General features: G+C 38.5%; 1 protein-coding gene across 8 annotated transcripts in view; it reads left to right on the top strand.

Annotated features, from left to right (window-relative positions):
• LOC145999709 (uncharacterized) overlaps positions 1-19,355 on the top strand; it is a 653,269-nt gene extending 633,914 nt beyond the window's left edge. For all 8 annotated transcript variants that reach the window (XM_083136985.1, XM_083136986.1, XM_083136987.1 and 5 more), the window contains 4 exons: positions 1,568-1,816; positions 4,678-4,783; positions 13,028-14,566; positions 17,736-19,355. In XM_083136985.1, the coding sequence (XP_082993111.1) occupies positions 1,568-1,816; positions 4,678-4,783; positions 13,028-14,566; positions 17,736-17,919 (2,078 nt within the window). In that variant the 3' untranslated portion in view covers positions 17,920-19,355. The remainder of the gene's footprint in view (positions 1-1,567; positions 1,817-4,677; positions 4,784-13,027; positions 14,567-17,735) is intronic.
• The last annotated feature ends 528 nt before the right edge of the window (positions 19,356-19,883 follow it).

Below are 19,883 nucleotides of genomic sequence, written 5' to 3'. Positions count from 1 at the left end.
ATTATCACAATCGCTGGCAGACCCTTCATCACTCATATCATCATATTCACCATGACTGCTGCAGAGATGGAACAAATTAGTTCAGCTTTTTTTTTTTTCTGATCCAAAAGGTTCATTCTATAAAAGACAATTATTTTTATCCCTGCCAGGGATGTTTTTACCCCCCCCCCCCAAAGAAAACTGAATTGAAAGCACGTACTATACCATTTCATAACTATGTAACAAACATAATTGAAAAATCATTTGTGACCATTAACGGTCTGGTTATCAAAGACTTCCTGCCAAAATTATGCAGCATTGTGGATGGAAAAAAAAAAAGACACAATTTTGCAACTGCCCAACCTTACCTAGCCAACACAACAACAGCTTATTTTTCCATCATGGCATAGTGCTCATACTTTACATGTAGAGAAGTGTTGACAATAAACTTGTAGATAGGTTAGATGAATGTTAAGTTTGAACTTTGCAATACGTAGAAATCTGCTCAAAATTCAAAATGTGTTTACAACGTCACAAAAAAATAGCAGGCATTACTTTTCAGCCTGCCCTCGTAATAAGTATTTCTAAATTATGTATAAATGATGTTAGCATTAAGATTATTGACCTAGGTTATAACCAACATTCTAAGGTACTTAGAGCCGCAAGGCATACAGATGTACTCCCCAAAAAACTTACCTCCAAAAATGAAATCACAAATATGCTAGTAACTGGGCATTCCCCCCCCCCCCCCGAAAGCATAATTTGCACAGTGTATGTAGGACTAAAATAAAATAAAGTGAAAATTAAAAAATAATCATGAATATGCCAGGTTTTTCATAAATAATTCACGGGCTACAAAAAATTATTGCAAGTAAAGTATTGAACGTACGTTAATGAAACCAGTCCTGAGCGAACAAGGAACTCAGTTTTTTTGTAAACCTACAAATGTTCAATGTGTGCACCCCGGGTGAAACAGCACACATCGACACGATAGTCTATTTCTTGCCACACTTGCATCAACATGGGCCTGTTAATAGTGTCCATCACTGCGATGACACGCTCCCGTAGGGCTGCGTATCACACGTCATCAGCGAGACGAATAACCTGTCTTTAATAAAACCCCACAAAAAGAAGTCGCACGGTGTAAGGTCCGGTGATTTTGGGGACCAAAACATTGCACAAAACAGAGTGATTTCGGTGTTGCCTAGAGGCAGGGATATGGACTCTCAGCTTAACAGAACATACACACACAAACTGTTTGCGTTCCTTGATCGTTCTGGACTGGTTTCACTAACATAAGTTCAATAGTTTACTTGCAATAAAGTTTTGTAACACCTCAATTGTTTATGAAACACCTGGTATTATTAGTGAAACCATACTTGTATCTTACAGATACAGCACGACCAATCATGTTAATTTTCCAGGTGGGACTGATGAAGGGTTAAGAATTTCATTATGTTCCTTCTTTTGGGCTTTGGGTAACTAGTTTTTTTTTCAAAATATCCAATTGAAAATTCATGGTATTTGAATTTACTTGTCGTGTCAACCTATTTCCATCCCATATCACAAACCTATTATCTAATTCCAGCATTGGTCATGGCAGTGACGGTAGCAGTGGAGAAGCTGATCACGTACTTTTCTCAAGCCACAACCCAGACAGAGTGCGAGCTCCTGGGTGACTCATCTAAGAACCCGTTGTGTGCCCAGATCACTCTTCAGATGCTGTGTCCTGCGATGTACGCGGTTCTCAGTGATGGCCTCCAACCAGCAATCGAAAGTGTCTTTGGGTCAATTCATAATTCTGTCTGGAGGGTAGTCGAAGCTTCTGCACAACAGGGTGAGTTGTACATCTGTTCATTTTAGATACTAATAGATAGATAGATAGATAGAACCACGTATTTATAGTGAATAAAAGTTTTGTATAAAAACTGGGCACATTTTGGGATCAAAAGAGGTATATAAAATGGCATTTTGGTGTTAAAATGGTCAATAACCATAAATTTGATTTTAAAAGCTACACTTATTACACAAAATACACATTTCTTTTACTAATAGTACATTTATGTAGTTATCAGAGTGTTTATTCGTGTGTAAAACAGTTCATTTTTGTTTCTCAAATATTTACAGCAGAATTAATAACTTTTCTGTGATTTGCATAACTCTCAGACTTCAGAAAGTGTCACATTGGTAAATGAATTCTAAATTTCGTTTTCGTTTTATGCATTTTTTTGCATTTTGTGACAAAACATGGTAAAAAAAATGCAAAAACATGAAAAATGTACATTACGTTGTTAATTTCTGTTTCTGACAAAAAACTAAATATGCATACTTCGACTAATATATTAAAGTTGCTCTAAGCCATTGTTTCTCAACCACCAGGGCATGATCCGGTACAAAGCCCTGCCATCAACCAATTACACCAGGCCACAAGATGTTTGTTATATCCCGTACTTGACAACTAATTTAAACCAAATTTTATTTGTCAACAAGTCTGGACATAATCATGCAATAATTTCAACTATACATATTCATTAATTTATAAAGTTAAAAAAATAGAAAGGCAATTACAAGTAAAATTGTTGGAATCGAGCCTTCGACTGGCCTGCCATCTCATGAAGGTTGAGAAGCACTGCTCTAAGCAATGCATTGCTCAATATAGAACTACAATATTTATGTATCCATATTACATTTAAATAAATTGTTGAGTACATTTGTAGCAGTTTTTCCTTTAAAAATCTCTGAAATCAATTTTGCTGTAACTTAGTTTCACTTAAATTTGCTAAATATAATATTAGCTATGTAAAAATTATTACAAATTTAAAGATGCAGTATAAATGTAAAGAAAAAAGGAAAAAAAGTGCAACTTCCACTTTGTCTGTAACACAACTTGATTTATAAACTCATTATAATGTGTTTATTTCAATTTTTGGTGCACATTAGAGATTCAGTATGGAATCTGACTGCAGTGCAGAAGTGTAGGTTTGATTCCAGGGTGAGTGATCCCAAGTAAAATTTTTTCTGTGGATGTCTGTGTATAAGTGTTTCTTGGGTCCACTCGACCTCTCGTCACCACATACTTGAGGGGAATGGACAGGTAAAGGTGGGCAAGTGGAGCATGGTGCTGATCATATTTCCTTCGCTGTGCCAAAGCTCTGGAATCAGTGGAGCCCTACCTTTAACCCTCCCACTTCTCCCCCAACTTAATGGAATGGTGCAATGCACAAGCATATCTTGTATCTTCAATACAGTGGAACCCCGTTTTTACGTTCCCTGGTTCTACATTTTTCCGCATTATACATTAAATCGTCACAGTCCCAACAGATCAAAAAAGCTATAAAATTTCCCCCGATTTTACACTTAACTGCATTTTACGTTCTTTCACCTCGGTCCCCTGAAAAACGTAATATTGAGGTTCCACTGTAGTTTTATTGGAACCAAAGTTGTCCAGTTGGTACAGCAATGTAGGAGACTTGAGTTCATTTCCTGGAACTCTTTGGTCTTGGCATTAACAACTCAAGAGGTGATAACATCGAACTGTCTACGCACCAAAAAGGTTATCTTCTTGCTCTTAGTGGTAAATTAAAATTTAGTTTTAAAGTCATTCTTTGGTCCATCCTTGACAAACATATGCGTTTGTGATGTGTCCATATATTGAGGAAAATAATTACACATTAGCCACCAATAATAATAATAATAACTCGTGGGCCAACAGCCAGTGAGGTCCAGGGTCTACCTACCTAATGCCAGCCTCACTCCTACTTGTCGAGGTGGGAGATCATTCAACCATTTACGTCAGCACGACGAACCCCCCCATTGTTGTTCTACGTTTCAATGACCGGGTTACGCTACTCATTCGTAGTTTCCTAATTTCCTCACGATGGTGGGGGCCACCAGTCCCATGCACAGGCTGAAATCTCTGGAGAAAAGTTGTTACGCTTGTTGTTAGCTGGAGCCCAAAGCCTGATGTGATGTCCTAGTCCGCCTGGCCATGGTGCGGAACACACATTAGCTACTACCAAATACAGTGTGTCCGGCTTAAAAGTACAATAAAAGAAAAATTTATAAGTTTTTAAGTTTATTAAGATATTTCCGTAGAGTTTTCTTCCACCTATAGAGTAACTCAAACACCTAGTACACCTCAATATGAGCACCGTTAGTTGCTCTACAGATGTCCAACCTGTATTCAAGCTCCGCCCATGTGTTCAGCATTACTGGAGTCACATTTCGGATTACAGCAGAAATGCGATGTCGTAGATCAGGAAAGTCACGGACTCATGTCTGGTACACTTGTGACTTTACAAAAACCCAAAGAAAAGAACACACCATGCCTTCTGCTGCGGAGTCCACATGGCTACTGACGCTATGACTGTTCAGTTCAGTTCGAGCATGCAATCCAGCGAGTGCTGACGTTTTGTAAGTGCAGGGGGGGGGGGAGGGGGGGAAGATTTTGAGATTACTTTTCAAAATACGTAAGGCTTAAGGTGCTCTGGTAACAAATCCAACTGTTATGACAACTAATTGAAAAGTGAGAGGAAAATTGTGCCTCAGTGCCACATCATTTCTTCAAATACTGGTCAAGTCACAATTTTCCACTAGTCATTCTTTTATATATTGCTTATGCCAAATGATCTGTGTGCCAGAAGTAAGGAGCAAGTTTAATAGAATAACGTTCCATTCCTTGTACTTTTCTCTTTGCAGGACCTGTCACAAAGGCTTTGAATGACTTGGTGTTGAGGGTGAATGACGAGGAAGTTCTGACTGAAGCACCAATGAAGTTCAACGCCTTCATCTTTGGCCTCTTGAAGTAAGTATAAATTCATGAAATACAGTTTACAAGCTTTTTCATAATAAACTCATAACAAACCACTTAAATAACAAACACTTCTGGTACAATTCATGCTCCCAAGCTTCTATTTCTTGAACCATTTATTAATTGGTAATTACCATGCGTTCATTTCGATCTGCAGCCGAGAGATCGGGAGAAGCGTGGCGGGCGGCGCTCACGGAGATGCCGACATTTGCGGCCTGTAATGCCCACTTATTTTTATGGACTAATGCAGACATTTATATAAATATTGCAAAACGAGCACTAACCTGTGTTATAACATGCAAAAGTTCTTCTGTAATTCATCACACAAATAAATACGCTTTAGAAACAATGTTAAGAGCCACAGATAATAAAACATTTTAATCATAGTTTTGACCAGTAACGTCCTGCTTAAGTTTATATCCTTGAAAAAGTTTTGTATCGATGGGGATCGTTTGGAGGTTTCGAATGTGCAACACTGTATCAAGATTACGCTGCAGACGAAACTGTCAAAAGTCAATGGTTTTCGTGAGCTTCCTTGCAATCCGAAATCTCCGAGCTCAAGTTTTTGTTCCTTCACGACTAGATTAAGACAGAGCTGTGAATATAGTGGCGAGCAGATGTATACCAAGAGCGTGTTAATTTCGTACTGTGCGCAAGAGTGTTATTCTTGGTTACTTGTCTTATTGCAGTGTGTGTGTATGTTGTGTCAGTGAGACGATTGGAATGCCAGCTCAAGTTTCACTTTAGAACAAAGAATTTTTATGTATGACACTTACGTGAAAACAGACTCGTGTCGGGAAGTGTGTAGGCAATTTGTACATAAATTCCCAAGCGTTTCACCTCCACATAGAGATACGGTTAGACATCTTGTCCTTAAATTACGATAAACTGGATCGTTAAATTTTAAAACACCTAAGCAAAAACGAGTGATTCTAACTGAAGCAAAACTCGATGAAATTTGTGCAGCGTTAGAACGTTCTCCAAACAAACCTCTACGCCGTGTTTCACAGGAGATGGGCGTGTCAAAATCATCAGCACATACAGCCACTAAAGTACAAAAATTAAAACCGTACTCTTATAACAAAGGTTAGTGCTCGTTTTGCAATATTTATATAAATGTCTGCATATATCCATAAAAATAAGCGGGCATTACAGGCCGCAAATGTCGGCATCTCCGTCAGCGCCGCCCGCCACGCTTCTCCCGATCTCTCGGCCGAAGATCGAAATGAACGCACGGTATATCACATACAAGGGCAAATGGCAAATCAAAACAATAAGTTACACCCCACCCGTATTCCTGTACTAAAAAGAGATAAAATAATCACACTTGGTAGCAACATTGTCCAGAATGTTTTCTTCACACACCTGAAGCAGCCAAAGCAGCCATGCTGCAGCTGATTTAGTATGTGAGTAGCCACCGTGAGAGTATGGTGCGTCGTATTGAGGTGGCATCCAACATTGAGGTATGCTCTGTCGTCAGATTTTTGTAGTCGCAATGGCATAATCGGAGTGAAATCCATTGCCAAATTGTCGAGGTGTATGGGAAGAATGCGATGTCATGCCCCCATGATCGGGAAATGGTGCCAGATGTTTGAAGAGGGAAGAACGAACGTGAACGACGAACCATGTGTCGGGCAGCCTGCAACTGTGACCACTATCGACAATGCAGAGCATGTGAATGTAATCATTCTTGCCAACCACCACGTGAAAATTAAAGAGATTGCAAGTGAACTGAATATATCCTACGATAGTGTGCCTATGCTGATTCACAAACAGTTGGGTTATAGTAAACAGTGCTCTCGCTGGGTGCAGTGTTTGTTAAGGCTCGGCTGGACCTTTGGTATGCAAATGGACGACTTTTTTCAAATTTTCCTCTCCATTCGAAAAACCTCTTGGATATTTCAAAATATGAAAAATTACATATTCTTAGAATTTCTTCTAGAGCATTGACGTGCATTTTTGTGTAGTTTTCTGTCACTGTTGTCTAGATATTATCAATAGTTTAATAGACTTACATAATCGCGAAATTCGCATGCCAAAGGTCCAGCCGAGCCTTAATCGATGAGCACAAAAATCAAAATTGAAACTGGACAAAATTTTTAGGAATTGAAAAACTGGTCACACGATTCGAAAAGTGCTTGCAATACCTTGGTGACTATGTCAAAAGCAGTTATATGTTCATACGTTTTTGTGCAGATGGGTGTAACTTAATTTTTGACTTAAATATATAATTTATCATTTAAAGATTATTTCGAACATATTATCATGTGAAAACCAGAGGAACGTAACTCCAAAAATGCGCTGTTGGGGTTTTCAACTTATCTACTCACTTTGAAGAGATCTATTTGGAATCAGATTGATGTATCTCCCCCAACTTCATTTTACCACTGAGTAGATACATCACAAAAAAACAAACACCATATTTTTTGGAGTTGCATTCTCAGACGACGATATGTGCCAATGTGTTTATAGTGTGTTTGGGCCACAAAATCCAGTTTAGTTTTTGACCAGTAAAATTTTGAGCAACTAGCCATTATCTCGGGAACAAATGGTAGGAAGATGGAATTTGTATGTAATTGTTATTTATCACTCTTTTTCTGTCACCCTTGGTTACTTGCGATGATGGGGGTGAGTGAGTGTCAGATAAAATTGATGAAAGGACATTTACAAAGAAAATCAATGCCTTGGTCAGCACTTGAACCTGGCAAGATCGAAAGTCAGCCTCTCGGATACTACGTCACCCACATTTTGTGATACAATTATCTGACCATCTGCAAAGCAATTATTTAACTGCAGCTTTGTCGTTTCTCTATTCTATTATTTCTTTTTCCTGAAGGAATACATTTTACCCAAGCATTGTGGCTGAAAATCGGAATGATAACTAATATTTATTTTACTGAAACTTGACTGAATACACTAAGAAGTATATCAATATCATGCAAATGATATTGATATGGGAGCCATTTGGCAAGAAAAATTTAGCTTTCTTATTACTTCTATAAAAGAAAATTACATACATTTTTCTTTATGGCAATTAGAAATTAAACTTTGTTATCTTCCTACATGTGGTTTATCTTCTCAATTTCAAATAAAATTCTAAATTCTGTAAAAAAGATCAAGATATTACCTCATTTCCACCACAGTAAAACATTCAGAAACAATAAAGAAAAATGTTAGAAAAATACTCAAAGTCCAGAGCCATCTATTGTTCACAATAGCAAACCATATCCGAACATAGTAGCAATTTTTTTAAAAATCTATTTTATTTCAAATTATTCAATAATAAGTTAAAATCAGACAATATTGTAAAAAACTATTCAAATTTGTTAATGTAAAACTTTTTAAAAATTTATGTCAGCCTGTATTGATTCTGGAAAGAAAAAATATCAATAAAGAATGAGGTGAAAAAATTATCACCACCACTACTGAAAGAAGATGGCTAAAGCCTGAAATCGAAAAATTGTAAGTAATTTCTTATTTCTTTATCCCAGGTTGCGTTTGTGTTTTTTCCGAAGCAACGAGACGTGTAATATTCGTATATTTCACACCAAGTGCTTAAAAAAAGTCATAGAAGTAATGACATTTATTTGTGTGACTACTGGCTAGATATTACCAGTAGTTTATTGTGAATGTTCTAGAAAGGAATTCTAACTATATATAATTTTTCAGGTTTTGGAATATCATAGCGGTTGTCTGAAAAGAGAGGAAAATTTGAAAATAGCTGCACTGGCGTGGGGCTAAGGTCCAGCCGTGCCTTAACATCAAAAGTATTCTACTATCTCAATCTCGAAATATACAGACAGCTTGGATGCAATAAATGCAGAAGAGCTTCACACTCTCCCCTAGTGATAAAATCTAATATTTTCTTTCAAGCAGTGTGTTTTATTTTTTTTTGTAATTATTTTGACAATGGACATTTCCACTTTGACATGAAAAACGTTTCAAATCCATTCATTTTACAGATAATGACACAAACATGAGAGGTGCAAAATATCTCGGCGATATTTGTTTCGGTTCTCGAGAAATACGCCTTCAAACACCGCTGAAATTCACCTCCTACGTCACGGATTTGAAAACGTCCTCTCCACAGACAGGAGGTCCTCTGACGTCATCACTTAGAAATGCGTGCAGGCGGGGCTTCTGCTCGTCCCCTCAACTTAGCATGAGCCTCGGAAGCGACAGAAAATTCACTTGTTACTGTGTAAATCAAGTATCTTACAACTTCCAGTGCAAAAATCTGTGCTCCATTTCTTGGAGATGAATTATGCCCTATCAGTATACTGTATTAGTATTTACTATAATTCAGCCACTCGGTAGAGGGTTTTCCCATTAGGGTGACAAAGCAAACCTTGTAACAGTCAATGGCTGAACACGTGAACAGCCTTGTTCATTGCGAATACATAGGTTAGTTCTGACTGGCAAGAACTTAATGTTATAGGAATGCCTTTTCTGGAATTACAATTATTTTCGTCATAATATTTTCTTCACAAATTTTAAGATAATACTTTTAGAACACACTGGTTTACATGCAAATTTCTGCAATATAAGAGGTGATACGGTATAAAAAAGTACGGTGAGTTTTTAAATTTCCTGCAGTAAATGACAGTTTTCTTCAGTTAATATATATATTGCAAATTTTTGTATTTAGCCTACTTTTTCGTCGCTTTTTCGTTCACTTTGTTTAACCGCAACGATGAGAACGCATGGTTAATTCATTATGTATCATCTCTAACATCACATTTCTTCCCACTTTTGGCTAATCGCTTCAATGAAGATGAATAACTACAAGCAGTATTCGAAGTCGGGGTGCAGGAGTACCCCCCCCCCCCCCCCCACACACACACACTACCACCAACTGCACAATCTAAGTATCAAAGTATCACCCAACCTGCCATGATAAGAGGCGAACTTTTTCTTCTGTCCCATTTCATTTCGAAAACACTCACTTGTCCCATCTCCTTTTATGAGACGAGACGGAACATGCCTTGTCTCGTGAGCAACACTAACATTAACAATAGAAGCATCCCCCTAGCTGTCCCCAAAGTCTGGATCAAACATCCTCCCATGTAACAATTTCCAGTTCAATGAAATGTCACTCGCAAGGGAACAGTCATGCCCAGGTCGAGAGTCAAACCTGGAACATGCGACTTCCTCAGATAAATCATGTATTTTGTGTATAATAATTACAACGTCAGTTCATTCCTGGTAATTCTGAATCTGCAGTTTGGTTTGCACATATAAGCAGGATAATATTTAGTTTTCGAGAGCTGTACCGTCGAAACGAGGAGTCAAAATAATAATAATAATAATAATAAAAAATATTAAGAAAGTTTTTTTGTTGTATTTATAATGATAAGCCTTTGCATACGTTGTTAATTCTATATTTTTCTAGACTTGAGAGGAGAACGAGAATTGCCCTCCCAAACCGAGATGGATGTTTATAAATTGAGACGTAACTGTCAATGAGACATTTACAAATAAACACCAGACAGACATTTACAACTCTCAACGAGAACGAGACCAAGGCTGCCATGTCTCGTCTCGATAGGATCCTTAGTGGTGAAGTTGTGAACCAACCAATTAATGCGTTCGGGGTAACGAGATGAGGCGGCTTTTTTCGCAGTACAAAATTCAAAATAATTATATCGTACCATTTCAGTATGGGATATTGTTATACACATGGTCGTAGGTGAAAATTCAGGACACTGCTGGCCGGAAGCTTGTTGGGGAGCATGGGGGGAGGGGATGTTGGACCCGACAAAGTTGTGTGTTTGTAGTCACGAAGTATTGATACTTTTCTGTTCATCTTGTGTCACTACGTTTTTAAGAACCAAATTTCTTTAATATGATTCGAGGGGGAAAAAATAACTGATTTGACAGTCTCAATGCAGTTTCTTATCGCAGAAATTCCGAAATTATCAGGAAATTGCAGATATTGGTCTGCAGTCCCATCTGGTGTGTGGAATTACGAAATTTTCTTCCCATCCGTATCCCGTCCTATACGTCTCTAATTTAAGAGAATGAAATAAGTCAGAAGGAATTTTTTATGAACAAGCGGATAGAACAAGGAAACTGGTAATTTTAGTGAACCAAAAAAAGAGGGGGGTTGGACCCGTTGAATCCTACTTAAATAAGCCCATGGTTATACATATTATTTCCTTGTAATAATTATATACATAAACTAAGTATAGATATGTACTGTGCAACTAATGTAATCTTCTCAGTGTATTTTCTCTTATCTGCACAAAAATATTTCATCATAATTTGAGCAACGGAAATGGAACACAAACTGAAATTGCTTTATGGAAAAGAAAGTTAACTAATCTTTATAAATAAAGTGAAGAATGTGAAAATTCCTATTTTGCACTATATAGGTTACGGCAAATATCGATAAATATAAGTTTAAAAATAGTTTTGAGTGTCTGGTCAGCAACCAATTTTATAAGAAATATTTTTCACATGGCCTGAGAACACACACGCAGCTGAACCCTTTCATTTATCTTGCACGTGAGCAGCACGGATATTTCATAGAAGAATGATCATTACAAAGCATAGCTTTCCTTTGTCCTATCGCTCCTTCTTCCATTATTTAAATCGGTACAGATTTTTAAAACTGCTGCACGTGTTCGCTCACCGTGGGCTACCCATCCGGAACTGGACGCTCGAAGCAGACGACAAAGGAGCCAAAGAGAATAAGATTAAGATTAGGGAGCTCTCCCTAAGGAGTGACGTAGTAACATGGCGGCGGCGTGTTTTCAGCGCAACGCTAGCCTCGCAACTTTGGAAGTCTCGTTTCTGCCTTAAACTGGACGCAGAGAAACGCGAAAACTTGCAGGGGTCATTTTCCCAGGGTATAGTTTTTAAAATTGTTGTAAAAAAAATTGAGTGGAAATGTCCATTGTACATACTGTACGTAATTTTAACATTTCCTGATATTTTACTTACTATAAATCAAGAAGACTTAAGTGGGTAGGCCATGTGGCACGAATGGGAGAGGAAAGAGGAGTTTACAGGATTCTTGTTGGGAAACCTGATGGTAAGAGACCTGTAGAAAGGCCAAGACGAAGATGGAGGGACAACGTTGAGACGGACCTAAAGGAAATCAGTTGGGATGGAAAAGAGTATATAGATCTTGCTCAGGATAGGGACAGATGGAAGGCCTGTGTTGCTGCAGCCATGAACCTTCAGGTTTAAGAAGGCTAGAGAGTTAGTTTAGTTATAACAATGAAGGTAATAATGAAGGCCTTTATTGCCTTCTGCTATTTTTTAGGGATTGGTTTCATAACCTCGCTGAAAGGTTTGTTGATCATAAGTCTTCCTTCTTGCTCACACTCAGCACACCTTCTTGTCAATGTTCGTTCCGATACCTTTTTCCCCGATTTCACTGCTCCAAATGTCAGCTAATCGGCAGGTAGACAGTCTATGAGAAAGCTTGTCAGCTTTTGCTAGGCGATTCAATTTTCTATCATCCCTGGGTGTTGTAAGTCGTTTCCTTCCACTGCCTTTCCTACGGTCTGTACTACCAGTCTCTGTAGTCCGCTGAACAACATTTGTGACAGTTTTTGGATGAATATAAAGTCTTCGTGCAATTTCTTTCTTGGACACAGTACCCTCTAACATTTGAAGTATCCTTCCGTGCTTTCTTGGACTAAGATCTGTAACACCCTGCTTTCTACCTATTTCGATTTACTGTACTTTGTGTGAGCAAGAAGGAAGACTTATGATCAATAAACCTTTCAGCAAGGTTATGAAACCAATCCCTGAAGAAACGTAACAATTGAACTATACATCAGACCAAACAAAGGTAACTAAACAATAGCAGAAGGCCATAAAGCTTAACAATTTAATCAACTAACAGCTTTCTTTGTTACTTTCTTCATTATTACCTTCATTGTTAGAGTAAGTAAAATATCAGAAAATGTTAAAATTGCGTACAGTATGTACAATTGTCAAAATAATTACAAAAGAAATAAAACATTTTATCACTAGGGGGAGATTCATTTTTGCCACGGAGTGTAATTTTGATTTACAGCTATTTACCGTTTTGATACAAGAGAACTTTTCATTTGTTCCAAGACCAATATTACAGTGGTGCCAAAAATTAGATCTTTCAACATTACGAATTGTCACCATGTTGGGGGAAGGGATTGTTTGAAAATCTATCCTGTAATAATCCAAACATGTATATATTTTTTATGCTGATTAAGTATTGATTGTTTTGCATGTTTGTTCTTGCAGCATCCACTCATTTGATGCCTGGTTGAGCTACCTCCGAACACGAGAGAGCATTCTCCACAAGCATTACCATCCAGATGGGTTTCTGTTCCTGGCTAACTCTGCAGCACGGAATCTAGTCGACCAGTTGCTGATGGCACTGCAACCTTTAACCCTGCTCCCCTTCAGGCTGGACTTGTTGTTCGAATACAAAGTGATGCACCAGAATCTCCAAAGAATGGATCAGCGGTACATGGAGCACTCGGAACGAGAGTCAATCAGGTCGGGATCACCTTCCCAGCAGCCTCTGTCGCCAACCAGGCTGAAACAGTGGACGATGAAGCTGGTTAAGTCTCTTCACAGCAGCTTCAGCCAGTCGTACGAGGACCAGAGCTCGTTCAGGAGAAGGGAAAGTTCGCCGAAGGGAGACAAAGATGACCAGCAGAGTCTCCGAAGGGCATTCTCCGATGAAGCGACCCACTACAGCAATTACTTGGACCCTATGCCGTTCGTCCTCCCGACCATTGAAGGTCTGCCGGATGTTAACTCAGACCGACCACGACCGCGGTCGTGCGTGGATGCAAACGCAAGTGGTTTCTCCCTCACAGACATCGCCAGCACCATGAAGAAGCGATGGAGCGGGATACAGTTGGGTTCGAAGCTATTTCAAGCCTTCGACAAGTTACTAGTGGAGGACATAGCATCAGGTGAAGAGGAGTACACAGACAGCTTAGAAAACCCTAAAATTCCAAGCCGAAAGCATACGCATAGCAGCTCTTCAAACAACTCTACTAGTGATGATAATAACGATTTGACGAAGGATGACTCTCCACTTCCTGATAGGAAGCTGCCTCAGAACTCCGAAAAGGGCAAAGAAGCTTCTAAAGATGTTGAAAGCAATGCAGAGGAAGCAGAAAGACAGCAACAGATGCCAAATGCCAAAACTGCAACAAGCATGGGTTGTTCCAGAGACGAAACTACCACCCAAGGTGGGAAATTCAAACGGCTACAGATGAAGTGGGAACTGCTAAGCGGAAAGGATACCAGAACAAATTCAAACAATAACGCTAGATCAAAAATCCCTCGCCCCGTTACCTCACCCGTACGGGCTTCGGCCATACCCGTTCCAGTCCACAGCAACCAAACAAGCAGCACAGCTGCACCGGCAAATGTCAACAGCCTGAAAAAGGTGTTCAACCCAAAGAACGAAACAGCCCGGAGATCAATCAAGTCTAGGAGCAGTTCCGGTGGGAGCAGGGAAAAGGACGGAAACGCCGCATCTGAAGAAGTGAGCAACAGTGTGATAGCACGACCGCAAATGGCACCAAAATCTGCAATCTACGGAACAGTCGGAAGGAGGCCTACTCGCTTGAGTCGAGTGGACCACGATGACTCCATTGATTCGACAGCAAATAGAAGCATCATGGGAAGGTCAAGCAGCCTTGGACACAGGTCAGTTCTCACACAAAACAAGGCTCGTTCTGGGTCGACCAAGTCTGACAGACGGGTTCCACTAAACAAGCAGAAGCAAGCACATCAGGAGGAATCTCAGTCAAAACAAAGGTAATTATTTGCATACATTTTCAGTGTACTGGCAAAATAAGAGTCTGTAATCAAAACAAGTGATCACTGAGAAAACACTATTAGAAACTATGGAGCTAAATTTAAAAAAAAAATCTAGAGATTGGCAGAAAAACTACGCAATATTGCAAAACTATATGGTCATTCATTTTACTTAAGAGATATAAATTGGGTATGCAATAATGAAACATGCTTACATTAAAAGGGGAACATAACTTCAGATTAAAAATAAATCCTTATAAAAATATTTGAACCAAAAAGTTATAAAGAACGTTTACATAATACTGAACTTCACAATCTACCTGGTGTACTGTTATGTAATGTACATATCTATGAGCAGTCTGTTGTAACATAAGCAAAAAGAATGTAAGTTTCAAGTGAGTGGAGGTTTACAGATTTCACAACCATGTGACAGTACTAGCATGCATGGTAGACAAAGATCAGTGATTTACCCACATTCCCCTAACAATCCCCCTAAATATTTTCACTAAGGTCATTGGAGTTCTAAATTTACCCTTAAACCTCCCTAAATTCGAGCTTGCACCCTCCCAGATGGAACATTCTACATAAACCCTTGGACAAGCACCACCACAGTGTGCCGTAAGGTATGCAATTTTCGAGAGTTACATGCATACTAGCACTGCAACACGGCTGAAGCCTGTAAACCTCCACTCATTCGAAACACACATCCATTCTGCTTATGTTACAAACTTTTCTGACATCTCAAACGGATCACCCTGAATATTCATTGCTTAATAATGGATTGATTAAATTAAGAAGGCTTCAAAGAGTGGACAAGGTGGTACACATGAAAGAAAAAAGAAATATTTACAGGATCCGTATTGGTCAAGACTGGATTGAACTTGCCCAGGAGATGGGCACCTGCATTGCAAGTGGGAAAAAATCCATTCCTCCCCACAATGTTGTTACAAAGATTTTAAACAGAATTTCCAAATTTCCAGGATATTTAGATTCCGTAAATTAGGGATGAGCCTATACCTTTTTGACCTTCATGATACTACTTCCAATGCTTGAACATAGTAATTAAACGGGCTCAGAACTGATTAATATTGATATATAAGTATGCATTAAAATATTCAAAATATTACATAAGAATATTAAAATAGGTGGGTGTCATTTAATAAAAAAAATAATTTTGTCGTAATATTGGTGAAAATAAATTAAAATTTCAAATTTTGGATAATATCTGAGATAATTAGACTCTACAAAAACACTGTGCAGCATTTTTGCACAATACAATTCTCAGAAACATATCAGCATAACGCAATGCTTTACAATGTCGGTGCCACTGATATCTGCGGACACTGATACATCAGCACTGCGTCAGTCCAGTTGCAAATGTTACGGCTGTTATCAATGTATTTGTATCAGAAAGTATTGGTTGAGTCACCAATGCTGCCTGTTGCCTTGTAATCAAGAGGTCCCAGGTTCGATACCCAGTGGAGGCACATAGTGGTTCAGATCCCACTATAAACTGTATGTCCAGCCTATCTTAGCATAATGTAAATGTTAAACCAAAATTCAGTGAATCAACTTGATCAACACCAATGCTGGGCGATACTTCCCGGAATCTGGGTGTTTCGTGAGTGTGACATTTGTAGTCTGAATACCCTGGAAATTATGCCAAATGTATATTTTTCCTTATTTTTACATTTTGGAGAGAAATAACTAAGTGATTAAATGATCATCCTGTAAAATTATTATTATTATAAAGCAACGGTATAGTTCCATTGGAATGCTTACATATTGAAATTACTAAATACAGCATGTATTGTAATAGAGTAAACAACTTATCAGGCTTATTATTTTAAAAAAAATCTAAAACACAACAATGATGTTTAAGTAGAATTTTCAGCAAAAAATGTAGGCTCTACCAGAACTCGGACCCATGTCTCTGACATACCGTGCCATTGCTACTTAGCCGGCCTGATTTTTCACTGCTGCTGTTTTCCCTGTGTGGAATCGTCTCTGCTAGTGCTACCTCAACAGAATCTGTTCCTTTTGAAACATTGTAGACGTTGCCTGGTTCCTCCCAGCATAGAGATGTTAATTCATTAACACACTGGAGATGTACTACATAACAGATCCTGTTATGGTAGCACTAGCAGAGACGATTCCACACAGGCAAAACAGCAGCAGTGAAAAATCGGGCAAAGCCAGGGAACACCCGTCAGAGACTCAGGTTCGAGTCCTGGTTGAGCCTGCATGTTTTGCTGAAAATTCTATGTAGTACATCTCTTGTGTGTGCTTCATTTAATGAACAATGAGGTTTGTTGTATAACAATGAGAAAATCTTCAAGTTTTGTTTTCATGCGCAAGACTTTTGTAAACGTTGTTGTTGTGGTGCTGGTGTAGTGTTAAAGAGTATGGCAAAAAAGCAGGCTGTGTCTTAAAGTTCCCAGACATTACACCCCTAGACTTCTGCATTTGGGGCTTTGTGAAAGTCTATGAGCCACCTATGCTGAAGAATTATTTGTAACCACTAAAGGAGAGAATAAGAAACGCCCTTGCTTTGGTGGACGAGGAGTTCTTGGGAAAAGTGTGGCAAGAACTAGAATTTCGATGGGATGTATGTCGCATAACTGCTGAAAGCCACGCTGAACATTTGTAGTCGCAACGACTTGATGTGTTAATGATTGATACACAACAAATACCATTGTTGATGAAGAGGTTCTCTCGGGATATCAACCAGGTGATTTCCGGATAGGCTTTCGAGAGCTAACGTCATTCTCATCTTCAGGGATTGAATTTTTCTGGTTATCCCGAGAAAACCTCTTCATCATCCGGCACCAGGAAAGCTTAAAGAGAAATCATTTTTGTATTCCATATATGAGGGTGGATCAAATGAAAAGGGAACAGTGGATGTATTGAGTTATTTATGTATGTGTGTGGCAACAACCCTGTGCAAAGGTAGATTGGGAGGTAAGGAAGAAAATCCCCTACTGCATAATGGACTTGCCCTAGACAGTCGCATGTGAGCACGTGATATGCGTAGGGTCGGCACTTCCACTCGGACAATGCCTGTTCCGTTTTCATTTGATCCACCCTGTATTCTGAGCTGTTACAATTTTCAAGTATCTGTGTCGATCAGCTAGTGAATGTGCAAACTAACAGTTGTATCTGTTTCCAGGTATGTGCAGACACTCTGCCACAGACTTCCTGCAGACAGTGGCCATCTAACATTTAACGAGGGGGAGATCCTGATGGTAGTGCTAGAGGTGGACTCAAAGTGGCTTTTGTGCTGTCGGGGGGACCAGAAGGGACTAGTGCCGAAATCTGCAGTGATCACTCTAGATGAATCATACAGATTTTAAGAAAAAAAAAAAAAAGAGAACTCAGCATAATATTTACCCTCCTTGAAAACATTCTCCTTCGCCGCAACAGTGGTGAGGCAGTGAGCGTGGGCGATTGAATGACTGCGTGTGTTTTGTTAAGCATATCCAAATCGGAAACTTTTTTGCTTTGTGGATGTCGGTGGTTCTGTGTGTATAGTATTCACAATTTGTTGCATTTCTGTTTTTTCTCTTCTGTTTTTTAACCAGCGTTCCTTTCCCTCGAGTTTAAGCTGTTTTCTCAGGTTTTCTTGACAGCTTTAGCTTTGAAGGGTGGCATTTATTTTGCACCTTTAACTGTCGCGCTTCTTGCACAAGGGCTAACCGTGGGCCAGGTATACCCCGTGTATATCTTGAGGAACCCAAATATAGCTTACTCATATCCTTTCTGCTCTAACTTCAATCTGTCCCTTATTTCGTGTACAAATAATTTTTATAACAGCGTTACTTTTTTTATTGAATATTTTTTTAAAGGAACGTTAAGATTCGAGAGGACTTGTATGATATTTGATTGCTGCCTTTCCAGTGAAATATTTAAAATGAAACAGAACTGCTGTTTTTGTCACTTATAGTAAGACTTGAACGCATGAAGTGTACAATGTGATATATTTATATATATATATATAGAAGAAAAAAATGTTTGTGCTCTTGAATTACCTTGCCTGTTTCATTTCATATTTCTTTGGTCTGTAGTTGAATTTTTTTTTTTTTTGTTCATTGCAAGGAATGTAGATGTATTAATATATAATCACAGTGGGTATCTTTAATTTGTCACACGTGTACTCCGTTAAGAATAAATGAACGCTGCTGCAATTAGTGTTCACGTTAGCTAATCATGAGAAAATAAAGCACATTGTAAAAAAAAAACTGAAAAGAATCATTGGAGCATGAACTTGTTAAAAAAAAATATACTAAACTTAATTTGAACCTAAGTACAGACTAGTAATGAGGGATAAAAAAGTACATTAACAAAAAAAAACTGTATTATGAAAGTCATCTTGGTAGCATGATAATTTCAGTTTAAATTTTATTAATTAAATCAGAGCTATTCTTATTTTCTTCCTCGTGGAGGGGAAGAGTGCAACATATGCTGTAAGTTTCATTTTTATTGTATTTATGTATATATTCTGTGTTATTATGTACATATATTAATAATTGAAGTTGTTAAAGAGTTATTTTTTGGTCAGTTTAGAATGTGGATCCCATAAGGTCTGTAGTTTTAATTCTTTTGTATTTCCTCTGTAAACACCTATCTTGTAATAAGAGTGCCATGTAGTCCTACACAGACAACAGACCTGTTATTTGTTTATTTTGCTCTCTTCTTTTTAACATTGGAAATACTCTTTGACCAAAGACAATACATGTGATGTGTCCATTTTATTTGTCAAAAGCATTTAATACAAATAGAGATCATAAATATCTATATTGCTGCATTTGTTATTTGCCTTTATGGTAATCTGAACCTACATGAAATAATGAAGTAGGGATGGGACGATATGAAATTTTGGCCGATACCGATAAAGTACAGATCTGATATAAAATTAGAAATGGTCCTTTAAGAACCTGAAAGGTTCATTGACCTCCTTGAGAAATGTGTGTTTCAAAGTGACTGCAGTGCAAGAGAAACTGCATATTTAGACATTTACTTTGTAAAAAATAGGGCATTGAGATTATCCATAAAAATCAGTGGCGGCTCAAGGGGGAGAGCCACCTTGCCATGGCACTACCCTCAGAAAAAATCCATACCTAGCCCAAGTATTGTTAAATTAATACATTGATAGTTTACAGACAAGGAGATTCGAATCTTGCAATCGGTCAAGCTGACGTGACGACCGCCCCAACCTCCTCACTGCATCGCCAGCTGTTTTGTACCCTCGGCGAGGCAGCGGTCCGCGCCACCCAACAACTGGCCTAACCAAGTTGAAACACCTGCAGAGAGTTGGAGA

Source organism: Lepisma saccharinum, chromosome 15 (genome assembly GCF_977018435.1).
Source record: "Lepisma saccharinum chromosome 15, izLepSacc3.1, whole genome shotgun sequence".
Lineage (NCBI taxonomy): Eukaryota > Metazoa > Arthropoda > Insecta > Zygentoma > Lepismatidae > Lepisma > Lepisma saccharinum.
This window is presented reverse-complemented; position numbering and strand designations above follow the sequence as displayed.